General features: G+C 37.1%; 1 protein-coding gene across 1 annotated transcript; it reads right to left on the reverse strand.

Moving 5' to 3' along the window:
* Positions 1-1,349: 1,349 nt before the first annotated feature.
* SOCS4 (suppressor of cytokine signaling 4) lies at positions 1,350-27,505 on the reverse strand. The gene is made up of 2 exons (XM_043987356.1): positions 27,259-27,505; positions 1,350-8,353 (listed from the first exon to the last, which is right to left on the reverse strand). Exon 2 carries the CDS (start codon positions 8,257-8,259, stop codon positions 6,949-6,951), a length of 1,311 nt encoding a protein of 436 aa, XP_043843291.1. The 5' UTR covers positions 8,260-8,353; positions 27,259-27,505; the 3' UTR covers positions 1,350-6,948.
* Between the last annotated feature and the right edge of the window lie 136 nt (positions 27,506-27,641).

Consider the following 27,641-nt stretch of genomic DNA (forward strand, 5'->3'; position numbering starts at 1 on the left):
CAGCCTAAGACATTTAACACTTACTAGCTGTGTGACCCTGGGCAAGTCACTTAACCCCAATTGCCTCACCAAAAAAAAAAAAAAAAAAGATCAGTGCCTTCTTTGTCCCCTCTTCTTCAAATATTTGTGGAACATTCTGGATTTCTGGCCTTTGCTCCCTCATTTTCTACCCACATACTGTCTCATCTAAGATCCTTGAAGGCAGGAAATGATTCACAGCACAATGTCTTACATGTAGTAGATACTTAATAAATACTGAAATGAATTGGTAATGTACCTAAAAAATTTTGAATTGGTTTGTCAATATAGAAGGCCAGATCTAGTTACCTCTATTCCTAAATGTTAAAATATTAAATTTCCTTATATAGACATGGTCATGGAATAACTTGAGGGGGCTGCCCACTGGACTCTAGATCTGTTGTCCTTGATAACACTCTAGGACTGTAATGTAAATACTCAACCATTTTTTGGCTGGTATCTTGCTAGGTAGGTGTGAGGCTGAGAATACAAGAGTAGGCAAACAATAGTGGTAGAGGCCAAATTGTCCCTAACTTTATTCTGAGTTCTTGGTGCAAACTCCCCTTGCATTCTAAAGCTAATACAAGTAAAATATATCACATTTATATGAAGGTTTACAAAGTACCTTCTTGGGGCAGCTAGGTGGCGCAGTGGATAAAGCACCAGCCCTGGATTCAGGAGGACCTGAGTTCAAATTCGGCCTCAGACACTTGACACTTACTAGCTGTGTGACCCTGGGCAAATCACTTAACCCCAACTGCCCCGCCAAAAAAAAAAAAATAACAAAGTACCTTCTTAACATTTCTGGGAAGCAGATAGTTTATTATCTCCATTTTGTAGATGAGGAAAATAAAGTTCATTATGGTCATAGAGCTAGTAAATTAAGAGTCCAGATTCAAATCTAGATTTTCTGTCTGTAGGTCCAATACTCTTTTCACCTAGATTAAGTCACATGTTTAATTTGCTTGAGTCGTAGTGCCATAATTCTATCTCTAAGAAGTTTAGAATTCCTCAGGGAGAAGAGAATATTTCAAGTTTGCATACCACTTTATAGTTTACAAAGGACTTTCCTTTCAAGCATTACTTGAAGTAGGTAGTGGTTCAAGTATCACATTTGAGAAATGAGAAAACAGGCTCAGATTATCAGAGCATACCTACATAATGCTACTAAGTGGCAGAGACAGAATTTGTACCTATCTTTTCAAGTCACCAGCTTTTTATATAATTCCTCTTAGAGTTGTCAACATGGAAAATGAGAATTTAGAAAACTCAGAATTATAATGTAAAGCATGTGACATAGATTTAACAAGTGCATTTTGTTAAAGATATAGTGAAAACAGTGACTTCCGTTTCCCAAATAAATTTCCACCTTCGACAAGAACCTTCCCCAACTCCTCTTAATTCCAGTGCCTTCCCTGTTAATTACTGCCTACTTATGCTGTATATAGCTTGCTTTGCATTTACACACACATAAACACACACACACACACACACACACACACGCTCTCGAGCTTGCACACATATTTGTAGTCTCTACCATTAGACAGTACAATCCTTGAGGGCAAGGACTGTCTTTTGCCTCAGTACTGTGCCAGGCACACAATAGGAGCTTAATGATTAGTGACGGTTTTTTCTGACACAAATAATACAAAGGTTAAATTTATCAAATTTTAATTAAGAAATTAAAACTTACTTAAATTTCTTTTAACTCTTCCATCTATGAGGAAACATTAAAACAATCTAATATTCAAGAATAAGAGACAAAATGGAAATATAGTATATTTCTTTTGATAGAAGACAGGGAACAGAAATAGCCAACAAGACTATACAATAGTTAAAAGAAGTTACTATTTAAATATTCTTCATCAAGCATATATCACTCAATTCATACTCTTTACATATCCAATCCTAGAAAAGGCAGCATAGATTTTAAGTAAACACGAATTGCTTTTTACAGTGTGGCTCAAATCTAAAGGCTCTGGTTTCATTCAACTATCGTAAATATGACCTTGTTTTTATTTCCCCAAATAACTAATTTTTAATATATTGGATGGTTAGAACATGATTATTTTTCTAAAATTGTGTCTTTGTAAATTCTCACGTGGGTGCCAAATTGCTATTGTTTATCTAAATGCAGAATTTAAGTATAACCAGCTGCCATTTTAGGGATAATGGGATCCTCAGAGCCAAATTAAAATTAGTGTCCTAATTTGTATGATCAAATTAAGTTAAAGCTTGCCTACAAGTAATGGAGGATGACTCTCCATTTGTTCAACATGAAGGGAATACTTTGACCATCTATAACCATATTATCAATTATACATATTACAACTTATAGTTGCACAGTATTTACCTTTTAAGAAGTTCAAAATCTCACTAAAGAATTAAGGGAGTCAGGTGGCAAGTATTGACTTACATCGTACCTTGGAAAATAGAGGTAGAGCTCAGCCTACCAAGGTTACACAGTAAAATAAAGATGGAGTGGGGAGCTGAATTTATTTTTCCCAACTCCCCTTTCGTGCTAATTGGCACAGCTTCTTGACAGTTAAGTAGCATTTTTTTAAAAAAAAGATTTCTATTGGTTGCCCAATATCTGTATTAAAAATCTACCCATAAGTTGAAATTTCAACTGGACATGGCTATAACAATAGTCAACCATGGATACAAAAAAATTTTGCCCCACTTACAATGAATATGTATAGACATCATACAGTACTTGTTCTTCAATAGTCCAGTGTGCCCAAGTTAAAAATATGTTCTTGTGCTTTCAGCTATCTTTACGAATATGGTAAGACTGAGAAATTAAGAAGGATATTTTTTCCAAGTGAAGAAAAAATAATTTATATTAGATTCAAATCTTGACTTGACTCATTCTTATACAAGCATTTTTAAAAGTTAGTATCACACAATTTCCCTTCTATGAAGCTTGTCATTTGAAATCCCCCTACCCCAAATTAAAGAATATTCTTCAATGAAATCTGCCCTATCAATATAAAAGATTCTTACTGGATTCTGGTTACAACTAAGTGACAAGAAAAACATCAGAATATATTTTAAAATGGAAAAGAAGTATGTTTCGAAAGAAGATAGGTCATAATTTTCCCCATAGGAAGGAAGTTGTCTTTCTATTATAGGATCTATAAAGTGATTTAAACTAAAGAGAGACAGGAAGCTGATAATTTGATTTATCCTCTTAATGGTTTTGGCTCATGAATAATATATGTATCTTACTTGTAGGGACAAAAATATAAGAATCTGTATGACAAAAAAATTAAGTCCTATATCCCACATCTGCTCTATTTAAAAAAAAAAAAGATTTCTACTTTCTAAAACATTATTTGCAAGGGTTCCAACTATAAATGAAAGTCACTCATTTGGACTAGCTGACCATTAGTTCAAATTCAGGAAAGAACGCAGGATTGATCACCAAATCAATAATTCTAGCCCCAAAGCTGACTAAAAGCTTCCTTCAACCTTTTTCCTATTAGGTTTCTCTTTAAATGAAAGCACTCTCTTTTTGAATTATTTAAGTGCACATTGTGGTTAGAGGAAGACCATGTATGATTATTTCATACAATTTGTCAAAGAAGCTAGAAATCCAGAGTAGCTTTTTTTAAAAGCATATGGTGAAGAAGCATAATCTTTGTGATTTTCCCCCCAAGGATGTCCTGAAAAACTGACAGAAAGCCAAGTTCGATTTCCGGCAAAGATTCTTCCTAAACCAGAGTTAAGTGTTTTGTCCAGCTGAGCTATTAGTGATTAAGTAACTCCCACTCACTGTCAAGATTTCCCTAAGGCAATGCCTAAATTTTTAATTTAAATACTATATCTTGTTTCTTTTAGCTTCATCTTCATGCCAAATAAGCTCTACTCAGTACCACCATGCTAAATGCTTTCTCAAGAATACCTTTTAATGGTCTGCTATAGCTGCCTCATGCTTACAAGGTTACTTTTTAGTCAAATTATTTATATTTAACTTCCTGCATCTTTTCTCCTAAAACACTCTACTCTTATGTAATTATACAATCTAGAAACCTCCTTTGATTTTATATTCTGAAGGTGAAGCCTAAACACTGGATAGTCTGTTAAACGTACATTCACCAAAGTCAAAGGATTATCTCTTTGATATTCCATTTGAACCTACCAATCCCTCCCTCCATCCCTGCCTCTAACACTACCATACCAATACCAAGACCTTTTATTACTACTTCCTAAATTCCTTCTTGCTGAAGTACATATAAGGGGGAAAATGCAAAATGTGTCAGGATGGATCAGCCTATTTTCTGTTCTTTTTTGTTGCAGGTAATTATTTCATGGCTACTAATGACTGTAACCTTATGGTTCTACAAAGATGCTGAAAGAACAGGAAAATCACAGAAAATATATCAACATAGTTTAAACAATATTATGAAGCTATTTAGAAGATGACTTCTTTATAAACACTAAATTTTATCCATTACAAAAGACTTGACAGAATTAGATTCTGTTTCCTTACAAAACTATCCATGCTTTTTCCCCCCATAGCAAGTCTTCAATTAGGTCAATCTGTACTGATAAAAAGTTTTTAAAAGAAAAATATTTAAAATAATGATTGTTTCACAGAAACAGAAATTTTCATTATCAAATTCTGATAAGTTAAGTTGGGAAATGGAAGAGGGGTTTCCCTCATAATAAAAAATGAACAGCAATTTGCTTTTCTGCCCCCCTTCCCCTTCTCCAAAGTGATTATTTATATTTAGAAGTATTGTGTTAGTAAGCGGGGTAAGTTTCTTATATTGATAAAAGATTCATAAAACATCTAAGATAATGTACAAGACTTTCCTACCCTTACCCAAAGCAATATGTATTTGGAAGAGGCTATCTTGACAGTAAATTCACATATCTTGATTATTTAAATTCAAGGCAAAATCTTTGTGCAGGGATCCTTGCCAAACTAGTTGTAGGGAATCCTAAAAGGTTAGCCATTCTTCTGGTTTCTGATTTTGTGGTAATTGGTTTAAGACTTTTATTTTGAAACTATCATTCAAATATGCACTATTAGTGTTGCTTACAGAAGGGTAAAATACAGAAATGTTACTCCTAAATATAAATGAAATATTGAGTATGGATCAACATTTGTTCCATTTTGGATATTTTGGAAGTGCATTTCTTTGACCCCAGAGAAGGAGTTAGTCAATAAAGTTAAAAAAGCCACAAATAAGGAAATGCTGGCTGCATGAATTAGTGTAACAAGGCCAGTAAATGCTGAATGCCAATTCACTGGAAGACAAATAAGGAATTATATATGTGCATAATGAAGTCTGAATAAAAATATAATCTCTCAATTAGTTCTTTAAATGGGATATTGTTTGATAGGATATTTCTCAACCCTAAATCAAATGCTATTTATAAACTGCTTCCAAATCATGGAATAACATATTCAAAATATTACCAACATTAACCATCATAGCTAGTTTTGGTTTACTATGCCTTAAGTTGGGTTAAAAGTAGTGACTATGAATGGCAACAATTTTTTTGTTTGTTTCTCCCTGGTCAAGGCCACATTAAAGATTTAAGTCAATTTTGAAGACAGGAACAATTATATTTGCAATGTGTAGATCAATTTTTTTCTTTTAAAATACCAGACAACAGAGCACCCTGATCATTATTACTCTATCTAATCCTCAGATTTTGGACTTGAATCCAATGTAAAATAATGGAAAATGAATTTGATGCCTTATTTGGTCCCCAGTGAAAATCTGTGGCAGTTATATAGGTAGAGTTTAGCACAAAATAATAGGTCTAGGTGTTCTTTAATGAGGCTACATAGGAACAACAATTCCTAAATGAATGTGGTCCCAAACCTTAAATGTTATAGAATAAAAAAGAATTGCCTGCTTGAAGTCAGAGGACTCATTTAAAAATTACTACAGTACTATATAGACTATGGGCATTTATTAGGCTTTCCAGTGAGAAAGTAATGATCTCTATTGTTTAACTCTTTCAGAACACTTAGAAAATGACCTCTTCAAGTACACTAAATGGTACTATTATATCTAAAATAGTAAAAAATACCTCTAAAATATAATTTTTTTTTTGCTTCATCCTCGCTGGCAGAATAAAGCTCAGTTTCTTAAACCTTTGTACTTAGTTCTTTTAAATTAACTTCCAAAATGAAAATACAGTGTTAGTTTTATTTTTAAATAAAAGGTTTCTATCTAGAAAGTTATGGTAGGGTGGGAAGGACAGGAAATTGATGATGGAATCCATAGTAAAGAACAGACTGGAAACTATGCAGACAGTTGCTGTGTAAGCTTCTTATGCCATCAGATGTATCATTTAATCTACAGGTAAGTCTACTGTCATCTTTAACACCATTATTAATAAATTATGAAGGTCTGCTATGTTAGTCTGAAACATGGTCTAAATATCAACAGGATGGTCCATCTTACTAGAAGAATGGAGAAGCACTAATTAAAAAGAAGCTAGAAAAACTATTTTATGTACAAGAATAGTAATGTTAGAACTAGATTAACAAAGGGTTATACTTTATATAGTGCACACTGAATTAGTATTAAAGAAATGTGTAAAATAGAAAATACTCAATTTTTAGTTTGTCATTTACAGGATGCTTTAAACATGTCTGTAGATATGCCAATTAAAATTTATAAATGAATAAAATTTAAAATCTAAAGAATAACTACTATAAGGTACCTCAGAAGACATTCCCTCAAGTCCATAAAGCCTTAGTGTGTAATATTAAAATAACAGTGTGTATCACCAGCCCTCCCAAAAAAGTAACTTCAAATAAAAGTTAAGGGTACAAGTTAATTTGGATTCTACCCTTGTAGAAAATTTTTAAATGGCAAAAGAAAAAAAAAAAAACTTGGAAAAGCCACGAAAGAGCTTTTATGTGATCAGTCAGTTAAATGCCACTAATCCTCCCAGGCATTATTGTTCTGGTACATCAATCCTGAGTACTCTAACTTTTGATTTATAGTGATATTCCTTCAGATATAATTTCATAGATGAAGGAATTGGGAGGGTATCAATACCATCATAGGTTGTACAGTTACAAATAACTGTCCTGCATATATGCTGAAGGGAAAAGGGGAAAGTCCGATTTAAAGGAGTGGATAAAAGTGGTTCAAAGAACATACAAGAGCTTGGGTCTTTATAATGTTCCAGGAGTCCAGTAATATCAGGAGAATGGAAGACACAAGGATCATGTGCATCAAAACTAAAGTTGTGATTCCACTGTTCAATCCTAGCATGAAGAGAACGACTATAGCGTCTAAAACTAACAGAGAATAAATAGTCTTCCTGTGCTGAGTCACGAAGTAGAAAGGTTCCCTCTGGTTTTCCTTCCAGTAATGCCTCAGCTGCATATTTGTCCATTACTCCCCAGTAACACGGATTGTTATTGATCTGAAGGAGATCTGGAACAAGACAGTGAACATAATCTATCTGAGTGTGGTATTTAGGAGGTGTTTCCAACTGCAGCATTTCGTCATCAGTTTCCCATTTTGGTTTGTTTCTTTTCCTAGAACTTGTGCAAAGTGTTAAAACTTCATCATCTGAATCCATATCGCTATCCTCTATACTGTTATTAGATGTCAAATTCATTACAGAATCAGTCTTTGGATCACATCGATGTGAATGGTTGTCAGTAGTTGTGTCACATGGCTGAACCTGAGTGTGTGGAAAAGGGTTTACACTTTCTTCCCTGTTACCTCTTTCCTTCAGCTGGACATCCCTCATATCACTTTCAGATAAGTCTGTGCTTCTGCGGTTATCTGATTTTGGAGTTATAGGGGCAGTGTGTTGTTTAATTAAATGCCAACGAAAGGCCAGCTCTGACTGAGGTGGAAAAGGACACTTATCTAACATGAGTTCGCTGATAAGAATTTTTCTTTTTGATGGGAGCACTGAAGAGTGTCGACTGCTACAATTTTTTATGGGAAAACACTGTCCCATAGCATCTTGCAGTTTCTGTTTAAGAGACCGTCCCAAAAATCTGTGCCCACATGAGCCATCTAAATCCAACTCAATGGATGAACAGCTGTGCTTCCTCTCTGGGCTCCCTAAAGGGATGTCGGCTTTCTCTGTGGCACCTGGTGTGTCAGTATCAGAAGAATGCTCATTCTTTTTGGACCAAGAGAGCTTTTTCCCACTCCACACATAACCATCTTTTCTGTCTGCACTTCTACTCCGACTGGTTTTGGGTCTCACATCTACATCTTTAGTATTATTTTCTGCCATTTTGTCAGACTATATCCACAAGTCCAGATGTTACATATGCAGATTTTTCAGGCTTTCAAGAAGGAAGTTTCTTCTGGGCCCTTTATGGAAGTATCTAGAAAAACAAACAAAAATGTTTATCAACCAATTGTCATATAATCATCACAGTTCATGTTAAATCCCAACTTCTGGCGAGACTAAGTTATGAAAAACACAATTATATATCTTGAAAAAAAGCAGGCACTCAATAAATGTTTACTGAATTAAATTATTACTTATACATACAGATAGCTGTAGAGTGGGTAATGAATGTGAGGGCAGTTCCAGGATCTTTTTGCTCTTGGCACTATACAAATTGTTTTTATTATAAATTAATAACTTCAGAAAATTGTGGAAATAATACAAAGATACACACATTTCCCATTGATTTTAGGTGCAGCTGAGCAGTAGCCAAATTCTTCTATTTTCAGCCATAATGTAAATAATGAAAATTCAAATATTTTCTATTTGTATGCTATGCATGTCCAATGCTCCTCCATTTAAAATACGTATTAGGGAACTCTGGAACTGGCACTGAGCAAAAGGTATCTTTTTTACTTCATTGATCTGGTCATGTCAGTTTGAGCCTCTGCTCAAAAATCTTTAGTAGCTCTCCCTATGGTCTACTTAGTGAAGTTCAAATGTCCTTGTCTGGAATTCAAGGCCTTTCACAATCTGGCACCAGTTTACATTTTCAGTCTTACCCAATATTACAGCCCTCAAAGTATTCTAAAATTCCACCTAAAATTGGAGTACTTTTTGTCTCCAAAACACATACTCCCCCCTGCTTTTATGCTTTTGTTTAGGTTATTTACTGTAAGTTCTCCCTCCTCCCCTTTCTCTGATCCTTCCTAATAAGTGTCTCCCTCAGACCTTACCTAGCAAAGTTTCATAATTTTCTAATGTATCTATCAAGAACTATTATAAATAATTATCTGTGTATTATTTCCTGTGAGTTTTATGAGAGCAATTCTTGCCTTATCTAAACTTCATATCTGCACCAAGTACCTGGTATGATGGTCTACAGCATGAGCTTAACAAATATTTATTAAATATGTACATGACTTTACATTTTCTCAATCACAATCTGACTTGATGAAGGTAAAGCAAACACTGATAGAATATTATTGTGGTAAGGAATAAAAAGTAAACCTGGAAAACACCACAGCAAAGAATATGGAAAAAAATAGTAGCCATAGTGACCAGCTGGTGTCATAAGTATATTATTTTATCCAGCTATGTCTATGTTTCCTTCTGTTTTCTCCCCTCTCTGTTGCTTATCGTTATTATTTTTCTTTTCTTTTTTTTTTTTTTGGTGGGGGCAATGAGGGTTAAGTGACTTGCCCAGGGTCACACAGCTAGTAAGTACCAAGTGTCAGAGGCTGGATTTGAAGTCAGATCCTTCTGAATCCAGGGCCAGTGCTTTACCCACGGTGCCACCTAGCTTCCCCCTAAAAGTATTTTTAAAAGACTTAAAACATTTTTACAAGATTTACTGTAAATGGTACTTGCATAATCTGTTTCAAATTCCAGAAGAGTTCTTGAAAAGACTTATGCACACATATGAGATAGGGATTGGACCTATGATTTCATTGGCATAAGTCTACCAATGTAGGCTGGTGACTTCTTTACAATTTATAACTTTGAATATTGCCCAGAGAAAATAATGAAAGGTTAAGTGACTTGCCCAGAGTCAGGCACCTTTAAAAATCAGAGGCAGGATTTGGTCTAAGGTCTTCCTGGCTTCAAGGCCCACTTTTTATCCACGAGCTAAGTCAGTGGAGGTGAGAATCCAGTAAATATATACATATACCCAAATATCTAAAACTCCCCAGATCATAAGCAAGGTTGAAGAGGCGCCAAGCAAATTTTCCCATGTAGCTCTGCCAACTGACTTCAATCATGAGTCATATTAAAATTTTGTTGCCAGTCAGTCTGAGCAACGTTTATAGAGGGAAAGACTGAATGAAGTATCTGGCACTGCTTACTTCCTTTTAGTCTTCTAATAAATAAAATTAGATCATCAAGGAAAAGTCTTTCAGTCTGTTTCTTTCTATAGTGTATTGCTATAACCATTCCTATGAAATGAGACAGAATAGAACTCAGAGAATGTGATTGCTTAATTATTTTTCCAAGGTGATGGGTACTAGAGTATTAAAGCAATTAAATTAAATGTTTCAAAGACTTACGGGTCAATGAAATCTACAGAAACACTGAGGTGGAATGAGAAGACATAAACTGAAATCTCATTCATGTGGGTATTTGCTCCCCATTGATGAAATAATAATTTATGTGAGTCTGAAGAGCATATTTTGTTTTTCTTTGGCTTTATGAATTACCATCACCAAAGAATTTATCACCCACTGACCAATCTACTGGAGACAATCTTCTCTGTACTTAGGCTGGTTCCTGGAGAACAGAGTCAGTCTTTTGCTGGGAATGTAGTTAAAGTATTTTCAGTAGGTTAGAACCTATCAAAGCTTATGAGCTGTTGGCATAGCCTTAAACAACCCAGGGTCATTTCTGCTCAATGATGAGATATGAGAATGGGATTTTGTGCAGGAAGAAGTTCTGTGCCTCAAATATGGCCTTTTCTATTCATCTCTTCAAAAATCTTTTTGAAAACAACTTAATTTTACAATTGAATAAATTAAATGTCACCCAGTCTGAGAAAAAGATTTTGATTTTGTTATATAAGATTTAGAAGAATATATATGTATACACACACACACATACATATATAGAGAGAAATTGGGGATTCTGTTTCATGTTTCAGATCTGAATCAATTAAGCTTTTGTGTAACTGAAATAGTGAATCTCTGATTAAGACATGAGTCAAATGTTATGGGAGAAATATCTCCTCTCTAAGTTCATGTGGTAACTTTGTTGCTGAAATATATTTACCATGACCCAAAAATTATTGAGGTAAAAATCTAGGTTTTATTATTATGCTCTAGCATGGGTTCATGCCTTAGAGAAAACAATAAACCTGAACAAGCATTAGAATTCTAACAAGGCCTCTTATAGGCAAAATTACATTAGAGTGACAGAGAAATAAATGCATTTATTTATTTATTTTTGTGGGGGGCAACGAGGGTTAAGTATCTTGCCCAAGGTCACACAATCTAGTAAATGTCAAGTGTCTGAGCCCAATTTGAATTCAGGTCCTTCTGAATTCAGGGCCAGTGCTTTATCCACTGCACCACTTAGCTGCCCCCCAGAGAATAATTCTTTAACATATTTCAATCTTGTACATTCCTCTTAGGCCATAAAAGTTAAGGAAAAGATGGATCCAAAATCTCATGCTTCCTTTAATGTTATAAATGTTGAACAAATTTAAACAGTCATAATCTCATACAAAAATATACTTAGGGGGCAGCTAATGGCACAGTGGTTAAAGCACCGGCCCTGGATTCAGGAGTACCTGAGTTCAAATCCGGCCTCAGACACTTGACACTTACTAGCTGTGTGACCGTGGGCAAGTCACTTAACCCCCATTGCCTAAAAAAACAAACAAACAAACAAAAAAACATACTTAGTTAAATAGATTTTATAGGTAAAACATGTTAGGTTACAGATTAAACTATTGAGAAGGTTCACAAACAAACTGATTTAGGAGCAAGATCTATATGTTGTCAAGAAGTCAAGGACAGTTGAGATTCTTTCCTCTAGCTTATTATCTAAGGAATATTAAGGCCTTAAGTATATTTTCACATCCCATGGGACAGGTTTTAGTCAGATGATGTTAATGGAAGACAGGCTTTAGTCAAAAGTTGCAGAAGGCCCTGAGCCCTGAATAATAAAAACTGATAAAAGGAAAGAAAAAAAATTCCCATTACTGAATAAATTTCTTAAGTAGGAACTGGGTTACATTTCTTATGTTGACTTAGCACACCCACTAAGTTGCCTCAAGCCCCAGTGATTTAGTTTACAAATTATTTTTGCAAAATCATTTTAAATTGTCAAGGTGAAAATTACTTCTACTGATGAAAAAATATTAATACTAATACCATACCTTAGGATTTGGTCTTAAGTATGTAAGAAACAATTTCATTTAGCATTAAACTATATTCAAAAGCCATTTCTTACCACCCCAGTGGCTATTCAAAACCTATTCATTCCCCCCACCCTACTGAGAAACTTGCCTTATTTCACTGAAAAAAGTGAAGCTATTTGCCAAGAGTTCCCTCTTCTCCCCATCTCACATAACTCAGAAGCATTCCACAACTATCTCATCCTTCACCCATCTCACATGAAGACTTGCTCTTCTCCGTATCAAGGCAAACTGCTCTACATGCACAAGTGATACTTATCTTCTCCAGACTATCTCCCTAATCACCACCACTTTCAATAATTTTCAGTATCTTCCTGTTTATTAGCTGCTTCCCTACTGCCTATAAACACACCCACATCTCTCCCACCCTCAAAAAAGCTTCACTGGATTGACTATCCCGGACAGCTGCAACCCTGTATCTTTCCTCCCTTTAGTGGCTAAACTCCTTGAGAAGTACATCTGCAAACAGTGCCTCCATTTCCTTTCTTTTTAACTTTCTGCAGTCTGGCTTCTGACCTCTTCAACTGATAGTGCTCTCTCCAAAGTTACCAAAATCTCTTAATTGCTAAATCTAATGGCTTTTTCTCAGTTCTCATAGTTCTTGACCTCTCTGCAGCTTGACACTGGGGATCACCCTCTTCTATCTCTTCTTTTTAGGATTTCTTGACACGAGCACTTTCTGGTGCTCCTCTTACCTGTCCAAGGAAAAAGTGTTTTCTTGCCTTTCTTTGTATCCCCAGAGCTTGGCACAGTGCCTAATACATAGTAGATGCTTAATAAATGGTTTTTTACTTGATTCTAGATGAGAGAGAACTGGCATAGTTCTCCAGGTACTTAGATATGACTCTGTTCTAAGATTTCAGGAAACACTTATAGGAATCTTGAACAAGGAAAAGATATTTTAAAAGTCTGGCTTGAGGGGCAGCTAGATGGCGCAGTGGATAGAGCACCGGCCCTGGAGTCAGGAGTACCTGAGTTCAAATGCGGCCTCAGACACTTAACACTTACTAGCTGTGTGACCCCGGGCAAGCCACTTAACCCCAATTGCCTCACTAAAAAAAAAAAAAAAAAAAAAAAGAAAAGTCTGGCTTGACATCTCAGAATGAGCAAAAAGCCACAATCCTATTCCTCTTGGAGTGTTAACCATAGGGACCTTCTTTCCATCATTACCTAATCTTTTCGAAATGGAGAAAGATGGGTCCTAATGATGATCATTTGGGGTAGATGGGTAGGAAATGATGTAAACAAGAGTTATAAGGTTTGTACCACCCTCAATTCATCATCCTAAGAAAATCAGGTATTTGGAAAAGGCTTTAAAGGAAAATATTATTTCTTAATATTTCTAGATAAACTAAAAAGGAAGCTTTTTTTTTAAAAAGGGAAGCTTTTAATATTCTTCCATGCTTTTAATATTTAAGGATAAGCAACCTGTTAATAATACCTTCACTACTTCATTCAAAGAGTCTCCGGTTGGGAGGGATCTCTAAGATCATCTAGGTCAACAATCACCTGAAACATGAACCTCTTTTACAACACCTCCAAAAAAGGATCATGCAACATCTAAATAAAGACCTCCAATCACAGAGAACTCATTATTTTATGAGGCATTCCACTCTACTTTTGGCTAGCTCTAAATGTTAGGAAATTTTCCCTAATACTGAACTGAAAATTCTCTTTCTGTACCTTTCATCCATTGGATCTAGTTATGCACCTTTAAGTCAAGAAGCACAAATCAACTCCCTCCTTTACATGATAAATGTTCAACTAATTGAAGACAAGGATAATGCTTTTAAGACTTCTCTGCTCAAGGCTAAATATACTTATTCCTTAAAATGATACCTGTATGGCATGTTTTCAATTTCCTTCATTTTGATCAACTTCCTTTGGACTTGTCAAAGTCCTTATAAAACATGGTTTCCAAAACTGAACAGGAAGAGTTGCTTTGCTTATTTGCTAAAATTCTGTTCATCAGTAATAAACAAGAACCTCAAAAGTAGGTCAAAGAATACAAAAAGCTATTGTAAGCAGATGACACATTTGTTTGATACTATGACATACTCATCAAATTTGCAGGTGACACAACGGGATAGTTAACATACTGGATTTCCCAGGTCTATGTTTGGCTGTCCGCATGCCTGCAATCTTCTCTTACACTTCTGCTTTTTGAAATCCCTGATTTCCTTCAAAACTTAGTTCAAGTCCTGACCCTAGTGCAAGGTTTTTCTTGGTCCCCTACAACTTTGAGTTCCTTCCGCTTCAAGGTTACTACTTTGCATGTGATTTGTTTATGTATCACATACACACAAACACACACACACACACACATATACATGTAACACACATGTTGTCCCCCTTGCTCCTGGAGGGCAGGCTTTCCCCTTTGTCTTTGTATCCCAAGCCCTCATCACTTATATAAATATTTGTGAGTTGATTATATTAAAGAGTAATAAATGAAAAGGATGTTGACAGACTAGCATTGGGTTGACTCTAGTAAGGTGAGACTAACTAAGGTAAATGTTATACTTTAGGTACCAAAACCCCAACTTATAACAGTTGCTCTGAAAAAGAATTAGTGGGCTATAGGCTTAATGAGAATCAGCTAACGTGACCTTGGGCAAAATTAGGAGAGGCCTGGCTCCCGGAGTAAGGGAAATGAGAGTCCCAGTTGAGACTAAGTCTGGAGCATTTTGTGCCACTCCTGGCGCTCTGCGTATAGGAGGACACGGAAGAGCTGGAATGTGACCAGGAGAGGGTCATTAGGGTCGCAGAACACGTCACGTGAGTACGAGTCGAGGGGACTGGGATTGTTTAGTCTGGGGAAGAATCAGTGAACATTTAATGTTTTTATTGCACTGACTTTATTGGGGACAGGCAGAGTTTACACAATGCATTACATTCTTTGAAGGAGACTGTGGATATAAAGAAAAAAGAGAAATACTGATGACTACTTATTATTTAAATATATTAAAATTATATTTAATATTAACAATACTATGATTTAAAACTATAGTCACTTATGTGCATGTATATGTGTATGTACACAACACAGCTATCTATATAGTAGTATTCCTGACTTTTCTTTATATGTATACAAATGCCTACATATATACATGTACTTATACACAGGCATGTTTCATACACACATGCACACATACATATGTATATATATATGTATCTATGTATGTGTGTGTGTGTCTAAAATGTATGTGTTGCTAGGCTCTAGGAAAAAGAAATCATGACTGACCCATCAATATATAGGGAATTTCCTATGTACCCAATAACTAGCTTGGTCAGCTACATGTAAGGTTAGGAATGCAAGGTTAGCTAATTATAAGCTTAGCAACCTTCATCAAAATCCAGGTATGCAGTCTACAAAGTTTTCTAGTCACAGTAGCCTTGTGATAGACAAGGGGTGGAAGGGAGGGGGTTGTTGCAGTACTATCTGCTGAATGAGTGCTCCTAAGGTTCCCCTTCCTACCCAGTCCCATATAGGAACCAAAATCAGATATAATGGCAGAGACACAGGAGATCTGAGTTCTTATTTGGGGTAAACAACCTGCTGTATGACCAAGCCACTGCTGACATGTGCCTGGGGGTCTGAAGTATGAGACAATCACTCACACATGTATTTGTCTAAGTAATAATCGGCCTGACTCACTGAATTCTTATGTTCCTTCTTGGTTTCTTTCTGAACCTACAATTCCCTCATACATACATTCCCTCATACATACATCCACTATACAGATTTAGAAGTTAACTAGATTATTTCCTTAAAGGACAGCTCAAATACTATAGTAACTTTACTTTTTAAAAAATCCTTTATTTTTGGTTGTGACCTAAGAAATGACAGAGGGGATGGTTTCAGAGAAACTTGGGAAACTAGTATGACGAAATAATTCAGAGTGAGGTGAGCAGAATCAAAACTATTTATACAATAACAATGACATTGTAAAGATGAGCAACTCTGAAAGGCTTTGGAACAAAGTAAACCTAAAATAAATGAGACAGTCAGATAACTTTTCCCCAAATTCTCACTTTTCATGATATTCTGGGGTTGAAATAGCTGGCATTTTACATACCAGAAAAAGGTATGTAATGTGGATATCTTACTACTCATTCCCTTTACAAAGCCCTACTTAGATGACTTTTCATGGCATGTCAGGTGACTCTTAGTACCAAACTTTGGATAATAACCACTTTGTAGTACAGTATGAGATTTGGGACTGCCAGGCCCCTTTCCTTCTTCTTCTTCTTCTTTTTTTTTCATGAATTCCCTTGCTATTTTTGACCTTTTACTCCTCTATATGAATACTGTAATCTGCTCCCCCCTCACCCCTCCCAGTAATCCTTTGGTAGTTTGATTGGCATGGCACTGAATAAGTAAATTAATTTAGGTAGTATTGTTATTTTTATTATATTGGCTTGACCTACCCATGAACAACTAATATTTCTCTATTTAGTTTCGTCTTTAATTATGTAAAAAATGTTTTGTAATCGGGTTGACATAGTTCCTTTGTGTATCTTTCACAGGTATACTTTCAAGTATTTTCTATTATCTGTAGTTTATGTTAAATGAAATTTTGTTTCTATTTCTTCCTGCTGGATTTCGGTGGTAATATACAGAAATGCTTATGATCTGTGTGATTTTTTCCTATCCTGCAACTTTGCTAAAGTTAATGATTAGTTGCTTCTAGGGTTCTCTCACTAAATCACTTCATCTGCAAAGTGATCATTTTGTTTGCTCTTTGCTTAAGCTTATTCCTTTGATTTCTTTCTCTTGTCATTGCTATTGTTAGCATTTCTAGCACTATAATGAATAGTAGGGATGATAAAAGACACCTTTGTTTTACCCAGATCTTACAGGAAAGGCTTCTAATTTGTCCTCAATATAAATAATATTGATTCTTGTTTTTAGATAGACACTACCTATCATTTTTTTTCCATAAAAGTATTTTATTATTTTCCAGTTACATGTAGAGATAGTTTGCAACATGTTTTTATAAGATTTCTAGTTTCAATTTTTTCTCCCTCCCCAAGAAAGCAAAGCAATCCGATATAGGTTATATATGTACAAGCACATCAAACATATTTCTGCATTAGTCATGCTGTGCTAGAAGAATCAGAGAAAAAAGGAAAAACCTCAAAAAAGAAGAAAAAAATAGAGATAGTATGGTTCAATCTGCATCTAGATTCCATAGTTGGTTTTTTTCCCCTGGATTTGGAGAGCATTCTCCATCATGAGTCCTTTGGGACTATCTTGGACCACTGTATTGCTGAGAAGAGTCAAGTCTATCACAGTAGATCAATGTTATTGATACTTTGTACAATGTTCTGGTTCTGCTCACCTCACTCTGCATCAGTTCATGTAAGTCCTTCCAAATACTACCTATCATTTTAAAGAAAGATCTGTTTATTCCTATGTTTTCTCGTGTTTTTAGCAGGAATGAGTATTGTATCTTGTCAAAAAGCTTCTTCTTTACAGGCACAAAAATTATGGAAAGATATAGATCAAAGGATCATAGATTTAGGGCTAAAAACCCTCAGAAACCATTTATTCCAAACCCTTCATTTTACAGGTGAGGAAACAGGCCAAAAGAGGTCAAATGACTTGCCCAAGTTTACATAGCTAGTAAGCAGCAGACCTGAGATTCAAATACCCATGTCCTCTAATTCCACACTTAGCAATTTTTGACTACACCATACTGAATGCAAGATTCCACTGTTCTTATTTGATTAAAAAAATTGATCCCATGGAGCTAAATGTTGCCTTAAAAGCTGTCATCAAGGGGGCAGCTAGGTGACGCAGTGGATAAAGCGCCAGCCCTGGATTCAAGAGGACTTGAGTTCAAATCCAGCCTGAGACACTTGACACTCACTAGCTGTGTGACCCTGGGCAAACCCCACCCCCCTCCCCGCCAAAAAGCTGTCATAATGGTACCCATGTAATGTCCAGAGACCTAGAGGAAGGCCACTGAGGCTTTAAGTAGATCATCTGTGGAAGACTTATAGAAAGAGCTTCATGGAAACAATTCCAATGACAGAAAATTCCCCTTTTGCATGGGCAAAAGCCAGCCTTCTCCCGACATTGTTTCCGATTCACCCTATACCTTCCCATGCCTACTATCTCAATCTAGTACTGTTCAACCCCTATGGGTGCCCAATGGGATCACCAGTCTTTTGTTAAATGTCCCCTCATCTCATTCCTCTTCTTACTCTTCCTATCTTATAGCCTTCACAGAAACTTGTCTTTCATCAGAAGACATTCTATTGCTGGCCTTCTTTTCCAGAACTGGTTGCATCTTTCTCTATCCCCTGACACACCAGGCTTAGATGGGTTAGTCTATATACTCTTTATACTTCATTGCTACTCCCTCTGCCACTGTCACTCATTAACTCTTCCTCCTTTGAGGTCTATTCTATCCAGACATAATGCCTAATCAGATCCTAGTGATAGTTATTTACTAGCTCTCAGGTCATTTCTTTCTCTTCACATTCTGTATCCAGATCACATTCTTCCTCTCCACAATAATACATGTCTTTTTACTGGGGGCTTCAATATACTACAAACACTGTAACTTCTGAGTAACTGAATTCCTATGACCTATTCCTTCATTCTACCTTGGCCACACACAGGGATGGTTACACCACTGGATTCACTAACAAGTTTCTACTCCCATGATCAAGAATTCTAAAATTCTTTGTTCAACTATAACCCTTATTGTTCCGTCTCTTCTCATCCGTCACTCCTATATTCTTTGTCCTTGATCTTTTATCTCTCTCTACTTCAGTACCCTCCCAAATTCACTATAGCTCTGGTTTCCTTTTCTCTCTTAACAATCTTGATCATAAAATCAAATAGTCCAACATTATACTGACTTCTATTCCTGACTCTCTTGACCCCCTATCCAGTCACCTGATTCTTACTCTATCAAACTCCAACCCTGAATTACTTCTATCATTTAATTCCTCCAATCCTACTTAAATGCTGCTGAAGATTGCAGGAGGAATACAATCTAAGTTATTTAATTGCAACTGGCCCCTCACTGTAGCAAGTCAGTCTTTACACCCCCTCATTGATTCTCTGAATGAGAGGCACTGGAAAAGAAGATAGAGAACTAGCCTTGAAGTCAGTCAGGAAGACTTGGGATCAAATTTCACTTCTGGCATATGCTGGACAAGTCACAACCTCTTGGTGCTGCAAACAACTCTCTAAGATTAAGAGGTGAGGCAACTGTATATGTAGAGGGAGTTTCTTCACTGGGAGTTTTCTATGTAAATGAAATTATATATCCAGGGCAAAAATATGATTCTCTATTGTATTCCCTCACAGAGGTTATTTCAAACTTTTCTCCTCTCCTCAAGCCTCCACTAGAGGAATGAGGGAAAGCTTCCAGTAAGATAAGGCATGCTTAAGCTAATAGTAAAGTGCAGTTGTATTACATGAGTTGAACAGATGAAAAGTGGAGGAAGTTGGTTGAAGAGTGCTGGCTAGTTATGAAAGGAAGGATGTCTGGACTTAAAAAATATCAACATAATGGATAAGAGTTAACTTTTTCTAACAAGGATAAAAACTTAATAAAATCTTGGAAGTATGGAAAATTTAAGGGTACTGGTTGCTGATTACCTTTGGTATAAGTATTCTATGGTATAGTATATTCTAAAAATATACTGATTAAAAGTATCAAGTGTGCGCAGAAGTCTAACTATAATATAGTGTGTTTATATATGTGCATACTGATATATGCTAGATATCATTATACAGCATTTTAATAATTTCTCAGTTTCTATTTACTTTGAAAGAAATCACCATGTTAAAAGATTATTTTCTTAAGAAAAGAGTTGCAGGGGAAGTAAAAATAAAGAAGCTGAGAAATGATTGTTGCTATTCCAGAATTTCTTCACCAAAACACATATTTCTATCTAGGAAACATTTATAGTCATGGATTCCCTTGCCAAGAGCAAATTTCTATATCCTTGAAAAAACTATTTTTAGGCAATTCACTTGTTCTCAAGACCACTGCCCCCAAACCATTTTAGGGACACAAATCATATACCTTTTCTCTTACCTCTTTTTTTTTTTTTTTTTTTGGTGAGGCAATTGGGGTTAAGTGACTTGCCCAGGGTCACACAGCTAGTAAGTGTCAAGTGTCTGAGGTCAGATTTAAACTCAGGTCCTTCTGACTCCAGGGCTAGTGCTCTATATACTGCGCCACCTAGCTGCTCCTCTTACCTTTTTTTATAAGCTGCTCTGCTTATTTTGGAAACTTCATTTTCTAAGAAATAAAAAAATTAAAGGATGTAGTTTGACATCTAGAAGTTCTTATTCTTTTTGTTTTTGTTTTGTTTTGTTTTTTGGTGGGGCAGTGGGGGTTAAGTGATTTGCCAAGGGTCACACCGCTAGTTAAGTGTCAAGTGTCTGAGGCTGGATTTGAACTCAGGTCCTCCTGAATCCAGGGCCAGAGCTTTATCTACTGCACCACCTAGCTGCCCCTAGAAGTCCTTATTCTTTAGGAATTTCTACTTCTGGATGATCATGTCACAAAAAGAACCCTAACAAACTTAGGACTGCTAAGTCTGGAATTCCCAATAAGTTGATTTCTTTTCAATTTAAACAATTTATGAATCAGGCTATAATTTAGCGATTAATTCCCCAAATTTACAGAATTAGTGGTCTTGCTCTTCATTTTATTTACAATGCTGCCATTACAGTAACTGACTCACTCTATCTAATACCATTAATACTTTGCCAAGTTCAGCAAACACAGCTTTAATACGTTAACACCCCTAATGGGGACATCAGTTAAATAGACCATTAGGTTGGTATAGAATGGTCATTCTGGTACAGTCTATTAATTTGGTCTTTTAACTTAGCCAACTGCTGGACAAACACAAATCCCAGAAGACACTGGGATGAGATTTTACAGAGCACTTAAGTCCCATGTTTTGTGTGTTCTCTATTTCTTTTACAGTAATCAAATCTAGAAGAACAGATATATAGTAAGAATTCAAAAGTACAAGCAATGAGAAAAGTACAGAACCCTTTCCCTCATGCATGATGAGGAGTGTCAAGGAGGTTTGACGCATAAGAAAACTAAATCAATCAAATTACTAAAGCTTTGGGGACAGTTATCTCTATAACAGGAACAATGGAAAGTGAAAGCAGATGTTCATATTGCACACTGGTAATATTATCCCTCATAAGACATCTCTAATGAAACTGCAAAAGAGTTGGAAAATTACAACTCATCTTCTAGAATACACTTACTGTGATGAGGAATACAATGCTTTGCACACAGAAGGCATTTAATGTTTGGATATTATAGGCAATTAAGATAACATATCTACTTGAGCAATTTCCCTCCAATTTGAACTTGAACAATACTGAACTTGAAACAAATTTCTTTGATATAGTTTTGGCAAATCTAAGACAGGTTAGGAACTCTAGTTCCTATTTCATGAGACCTCTGAGGATTCCCTGCCACTCTGGAGATAGAATAAAACTGCAGAATCTCTCAAAGTTGTTCAAGAGATTCCCCTGGAAATGGACCTTCACTGGCCTCTAGGTGTAAAATTGAAAAAAGAAAAAGGTATTGCAGACCACAGTCAGTGAAGACACTCTCTCTAACTAGTGCCCACATCTCAATAGCTCAATTATCAGTATACAGTTTCCCAAAAGTTAAAAAACTCTTTAAATCAAGCTAAACTACTGCCCAGTTGGAAACACTAACAGGCCATATGATTACAAGAAAGCTAAGACTAAACATCTTCTCTCTTCCTCTCCTCAGATCTGGAGTTGTATAGGTAATGTGTTTTCAGTCAATCAATAAACATTTATTAAGCATCTACTATCAGCCAGGCAATGCCTTAGGTGTTGGGGATACAAAAGAACAAAATACTCCCTGCTCTCAAGGTGAGAAAATAAATTTATATGTATGTATGGAATAATCTTAAAGAGAATACATTTAAAAAATACAAGGTAGTGAGGAAGAACACTAGGAGTTGGGGGATCAAGAAAACCTTCATGTGGAAGGTAAAGTAGGAGTGCATTTAAAGCATGGAAGATGGGCAGTGCAAAGTCACAGATTAGAAGTATGAGATGGAACGCTAGATGGAAGAAAGAGAATGTCAGTTTAGCTGGACCACAGAATACTGGGCTAAGAAAGAATTCATTCCTCTGTGGGTTCTCCTTCTGACTCTGGATGTTCTCTCCCATGTCCCAGAACTCTACTCACTCTGGAAGATGCCTCTGACCCAATGGTTTCTTCCTCTCATTGGTCAATTCTTTTTAGAACCTCCATTTTGACGAAGTGTCCAGCCTGGGTAGAGCCCAATCTATTAATACGGACACATCCAGTTAGGAGCAGTGATGTAGTAAGACAGGTAGTAGGGCAGCCTGGAGAGAGCAGTGTCACAGAAAACCAGAAAGGAGAGACAAACCAGGAGGAAAATGTGGCCAACAGGGCCAAATACAATAGAAAGGTAAAAAAAAAGGGGGGGGGGGAAATCTGATGTGGTAAGTAAGAGAAAATAAAATCTGTACATTTTCTTCAAAGTGCCTATAATGTTATTTTTCAGCATACCTCCTCAGCTGTCACCGTATTTTCTTTCTGCTCTATTACACTTTCCATTAGGATCTGCTGATCAGGTAACCATTTCAATGAACTGACCACTTTATTTGAAAAGATTACCCAACAAGTATTTATTAAGTACTTATTATATTCCAGGCACTGTCCTGAGCACTGAGCATACAAAGGAAGGCAAAAACACTATCCTTGGCCTCAAGAAGCTCACATTCAACATATCCATAGATGGACAGAAAAAATATAAATGCCTGTCAGATGACTATGTACTGAAGGATTTCATAATGCTCTTCTCTGTAATATTAAGATGACAATACTATTCCACCATGCACTAAGTTGTGTTTTAGCAATGGATTATAGTTGCAGTTTCATCCATACCCTCTCACACTGTTGCCCTTGTGGCACAGCTAGATGAGCTTTAGGACTCAGTCTAAGACTACACAGAACAGATAACGTGTAAGGGTTATAACCACTAGGTTTGTTTCAGTGGATGGAGTCCCCAAACAGATGAAATCACAGGTCCTTCTCCTATATCAAATTTTTTCTTTGGCAAGAGGTAGCCAAATAGGTCCTTCAAATATCATTTTACGTAACATATACATATCAATATAACTATTTTATAAACATTTTGTAATTAATATTTGGCTTATTTCCAACTAACTTCTCTATGTGAAACACCAAGGCTAATGCTTAGCTGTTTAAAAAGAGATGTCCATAATACCAACTATTATATATTCCAGGGAAAAGATAAATTAAAAAAAAAAATACCACAGGCTTGCTGACACTGTTTAAAAGATGTGCCAATGAATTGGAAGTTATATTAGTATATGAATTTAAGAGAGATCATTATAGTATTTGTATTACATTAAAAACAAAAACAAACAGTAGCTTTTCCTCCAAATGCAGAAAAAAAGGTTTCTTTGGATTGATTCTAGTAATTAAATAAAAAAAAATTAAATATCTGGTATTGTTTTTCAATCATCAATTGCCCAGGTTCACTTTTTTTTTTGGTGGGGCAATGAGGGTTAAGTGACTTGCCCAGGATCACACAGCTAGTAAGTATCAAGTGTCTGAGGCTGAATTTGAACCCAGGTCCCCCTGAATCCAGGGCGGGTGCTTTATCCACTGCGCCACCTAGCTGCCCCCCACCTCATTTACACTCTTTTTAAAAATTTAAAACAATTTTTAAAAAATCCTTTTTTTTTTGAGGGGCAATGAGGGTTAAGTGACTTGCCCAGGGTCACACAGCTAATAAGTGTCAAGTGTCTGAGGCCATATTTGAACTCAGGTCCTCCTGAATCCAGGGCTGGGGCTTTATCCACTGTGCCACTTAGCTGGCCCCCCACCCCCACACCTTTATACTCTTAATGAGCAACTTTTACCCTCCTTGTATCTAACCAGCTGCCAAATTTTGTCAATTCTACCTCCACATCCTTTCTCCTTACTTAGGCCACAACTATGTGACTCATCATCTCTCATCTGTATTACTGAATACCCTCCTAATTGGTCTTCTTGCCTCTAAACTCTACCTTTTCTATTGAGTGACCAAAGTGATACTCTTCTTGTTCATTTCCCTCAAAAATCAAAGTGACGTTCTTAAAGCACATGTCTGATCCTGTCACTTTCCTGCTTAAGAAGCTCTGGTGGATCTCCCTTGCTGCTAGAATAAAACACAAACTCCTTTTTTTTTGGTCATTAAAGCCTTTCACATTCTAGCTTATCACACATTAGTCTCTTTTACTCAATCTTTGATCCAGCTACACTGGATACTCGTGGTCCTTCACACAAGACATTACATTTTTCCATCTCTGTGCCTTCATGCAAGTTGTCCCCCATGCCCAGGTATGGACCTCTCCTCACCTTTGTCTCTTAGAAACCTTAGTTTCTTTCACGACTCAGCTCAATTCTCCTATATCAAGTTTTTTCTTTGGCAAGAGGTAGCCAAACTGGCTGTGGAGTCACAGAAACTGGGTTCAAACCCCACTTCTGATCCTTATTACCTTGGAAAAGTCACAATCTTTCGGGCCTAAGTTTCCTCATACGTAAAATCAGGAGGTTGTCTGGTATAGTGGATAAGATACTAGACTGGGCACCATAAAGACCTAGGTTCAAATCATACCTCAGATACTTACTAGTTGTATGACTATAGGTAAATCATTTAAATGCTTTGTGCCTCAGTTTCCCCATCTGTAATATGAGGAGGTTGGATTTGGTGGAAGGGCTTCTAAGATCCTGTCCAGTTTTAAATCCATGATCCCCCCAGCTGCCAGTCTTGCCTTCTAAAATTATTTACTTTGCATATATTTTCTAAGGGGACTGTTTAATTTTCATCTTTTCATCCCCAATACCTAGTATGAAGTTGGTGCTTAATAGATGCTAGCTGAATGACTCCTAACTTGTTGAAGATGGTTTACCCATAAATCATTTCTCATTATTTAAGTTATCATAACTTTTTTTTTGGTAGGGCAATGAGGGTTAAGTGACTTGCCCAGGGTCACACAGGTAGTGTCAAGTGTCTGAGGTCGGATTTGAACTCAGGTCCTCCTGAATCTAGGGCTGGTGCTTTATCCACTGCACCACCTAGCTGCCCCATATCATAACTTTTAAAACAATCAAATCATTGAAGGCAGCATGGCGCAGTGGATAGTTTACTAGACTCTGAGTTAGGAAGACTTGGGTTCAAGTTATGCTTTGGACAAATCTTAGCTGTGAACCCACACATGTGGTTCTGGTTAGCTTTCTAAAACTATGTTACAGAAAAAAGCTGTCCAACTGCTCCTAGGAGGAGTTTCTGGGAATTCCCCAACACTCATGAAATTGTATCTGTAGCAAAATTATTGGGGGGGGGACCTAACCCCTCCCCCAAACCTGCACATAAACAAGCAAATCAATTTCCTGAGGTATCTGCAAAAATTATTCTGCAAAAGGATTAAATGGAACATTGTTTTAAATTCTATATCTGAACTGAAAGATTACTAACATCATGACTAACAAGAACAAAACTTTTTTTTTTAAGAACAAAACTTTTAATTTGGGGGGGGGCCAGGGGGCCCAGGCAATGAGGGTTAAGTGACTTGCCCAAGGTCACATAGAAGAACAAAACTTTTAAAAGAAACTGTTTGAAATCCTGCTTTTAAAAATTTGTCAAGTATGAACTTCTATAATAGAAAGACAAAGCTGACAACCAAAAAGAAAAGATAACATTAGTAAAGTTCAAAGAGATCTGATCCACTTAATTAGGAGGTAAATTCTTAACTATGATTGTTTTCCAACATGCAAATTCCTGTACAAAGTTTAGTTTTAGTACAATGATTCCATGAAACCATACAATAAGGTTCTTGGGCCTCATTACTGATGTAAAAATTGAACTTATTATAAGGTAATCTAATATGTCTCTATTCACTACATTGGTAGTCCCTAAATAATTACAGAACTATTTTAGGTTGGTCTACTTTGTCAGAACCCATCAGGCTATTTTTCCAACAATCTCAACTTCAATGACAATTAACCACTGGTAGTTGCCCATAGTCACTGAGGCTTTAAGATGTATAAAAGCCCCATTCATTGTCACTTGTCAAATGTATTCTAAAAAAAAATCATACTGAACATTATGATTTGTTTTTAAGCATCTCACGATTAAAAAAAATAACGAGGGGTAGGAACTGCATGAGAAGCAGGTAGTATTCACTAAAAATTACCCACAAGGTGGTTGCGGTGAAGATCACCAGAGGTAACACATGTAAAGCTCTTTGTAAACCATAGAGCATTATAGAAAAAGCGAGCTAGGCTGAGACTGGAACGTAATGCACCATGAGAATCCAGGAAACTTCGGAAGGCATCAAAAGTAGTGTTTCTTTAAATCACCGCGTCGTCTGGGGGAATGTGGGACGAGTCATTCAGAAAAAGGCTGAATCAAAGGGCTACGAGCTAAAACCTGAATGGTTTGAGCACGCTGCTTCAAGGGCCGGCTGGGGCCCGGGTGAGGAGAGGCGAGCACGGATACACTCGCTCTTTGTGGAGTGCAAACCAGGCAGTCGTGAAATGTTCCCCTTCAGCCAGAACATCTGAATGGAGAACGGAGCCGGGATTAACAACACGGGGCGCCCCACTTAACCCAAACATAATCGAGACACTTGGCTGGAAAAGTATTTAATACATTTTTTTCCTCCTTTATCCCTCTGTGTTTTGCCCCAGGAGGCAGGGGGGTGGGTGGGGTGGGATCGGGGCAACCTCTTTATTCTTCTCCTCCAGGGCCAGGTCGCTGCCCGGGGAGACGAGCCGGGTGTGGGGCGGGAGCCCCAGGAGCCCGAGCGCAGCCGCCCGTCCTCCTCCTCCTCCCTCGCTTACCTGCCGCAGCGTAGCTTGACCCGAGCCGTCCAAGGAGCCGCCTCCATCGCCGAAGCCCTTAACCCCGCGGCCCACTGGGGGTGGTGGTGTGTGTGAGGAAAGTAAAGCCCGTCGCTTCGGCTCCTTGTGCAGCCCCTCCCAGACTGCACCCCTCCTCCTCCACCTCCTCAGACGGGCTCCCCTGGGCGCTCGCTCGGTTTCCGTCTCCGTTGGAGCCGTCTCCTCTTCCGCCCGCCTGCTAGGTCGACACCGCCACTTCCGAGTTCGACTCCTTCTCTTCCTTTAGCTGACTCTCCCCTCCCTCCCCGCCGGTCTCCTAGCAACCACCTGCGTGGCGGTGACGGCATCACTCCGCGACCCAGTTCCTCGAGCCTCCCAGCGCC

This window comes from Dromiciops gliroides, chromosome 2 (genome assembly GCF_019393635.1).
Source record: "Dromiciops gliroides isolate mDroGli1 chromosome 2, mDroGli1.pri, whole genome shotgun sequence".
NCBI classification, from domain to species: Eukaryota; Metazoa; Chordata; class Mammalia; order Microbiotheria; family Microbiotheriidae; genus Dromiciops; species Dromiciops gliroides.

What these genes read in the sequence shown, in the direction of transcription:
- SOCS4 (XM_043987356.1), bottom strand. Translation starts at nt 8,259, where the DNA reads ATGGCAGAAAATAATACTAAAGATGTAGATGTGAGACCCAAAACCAGT.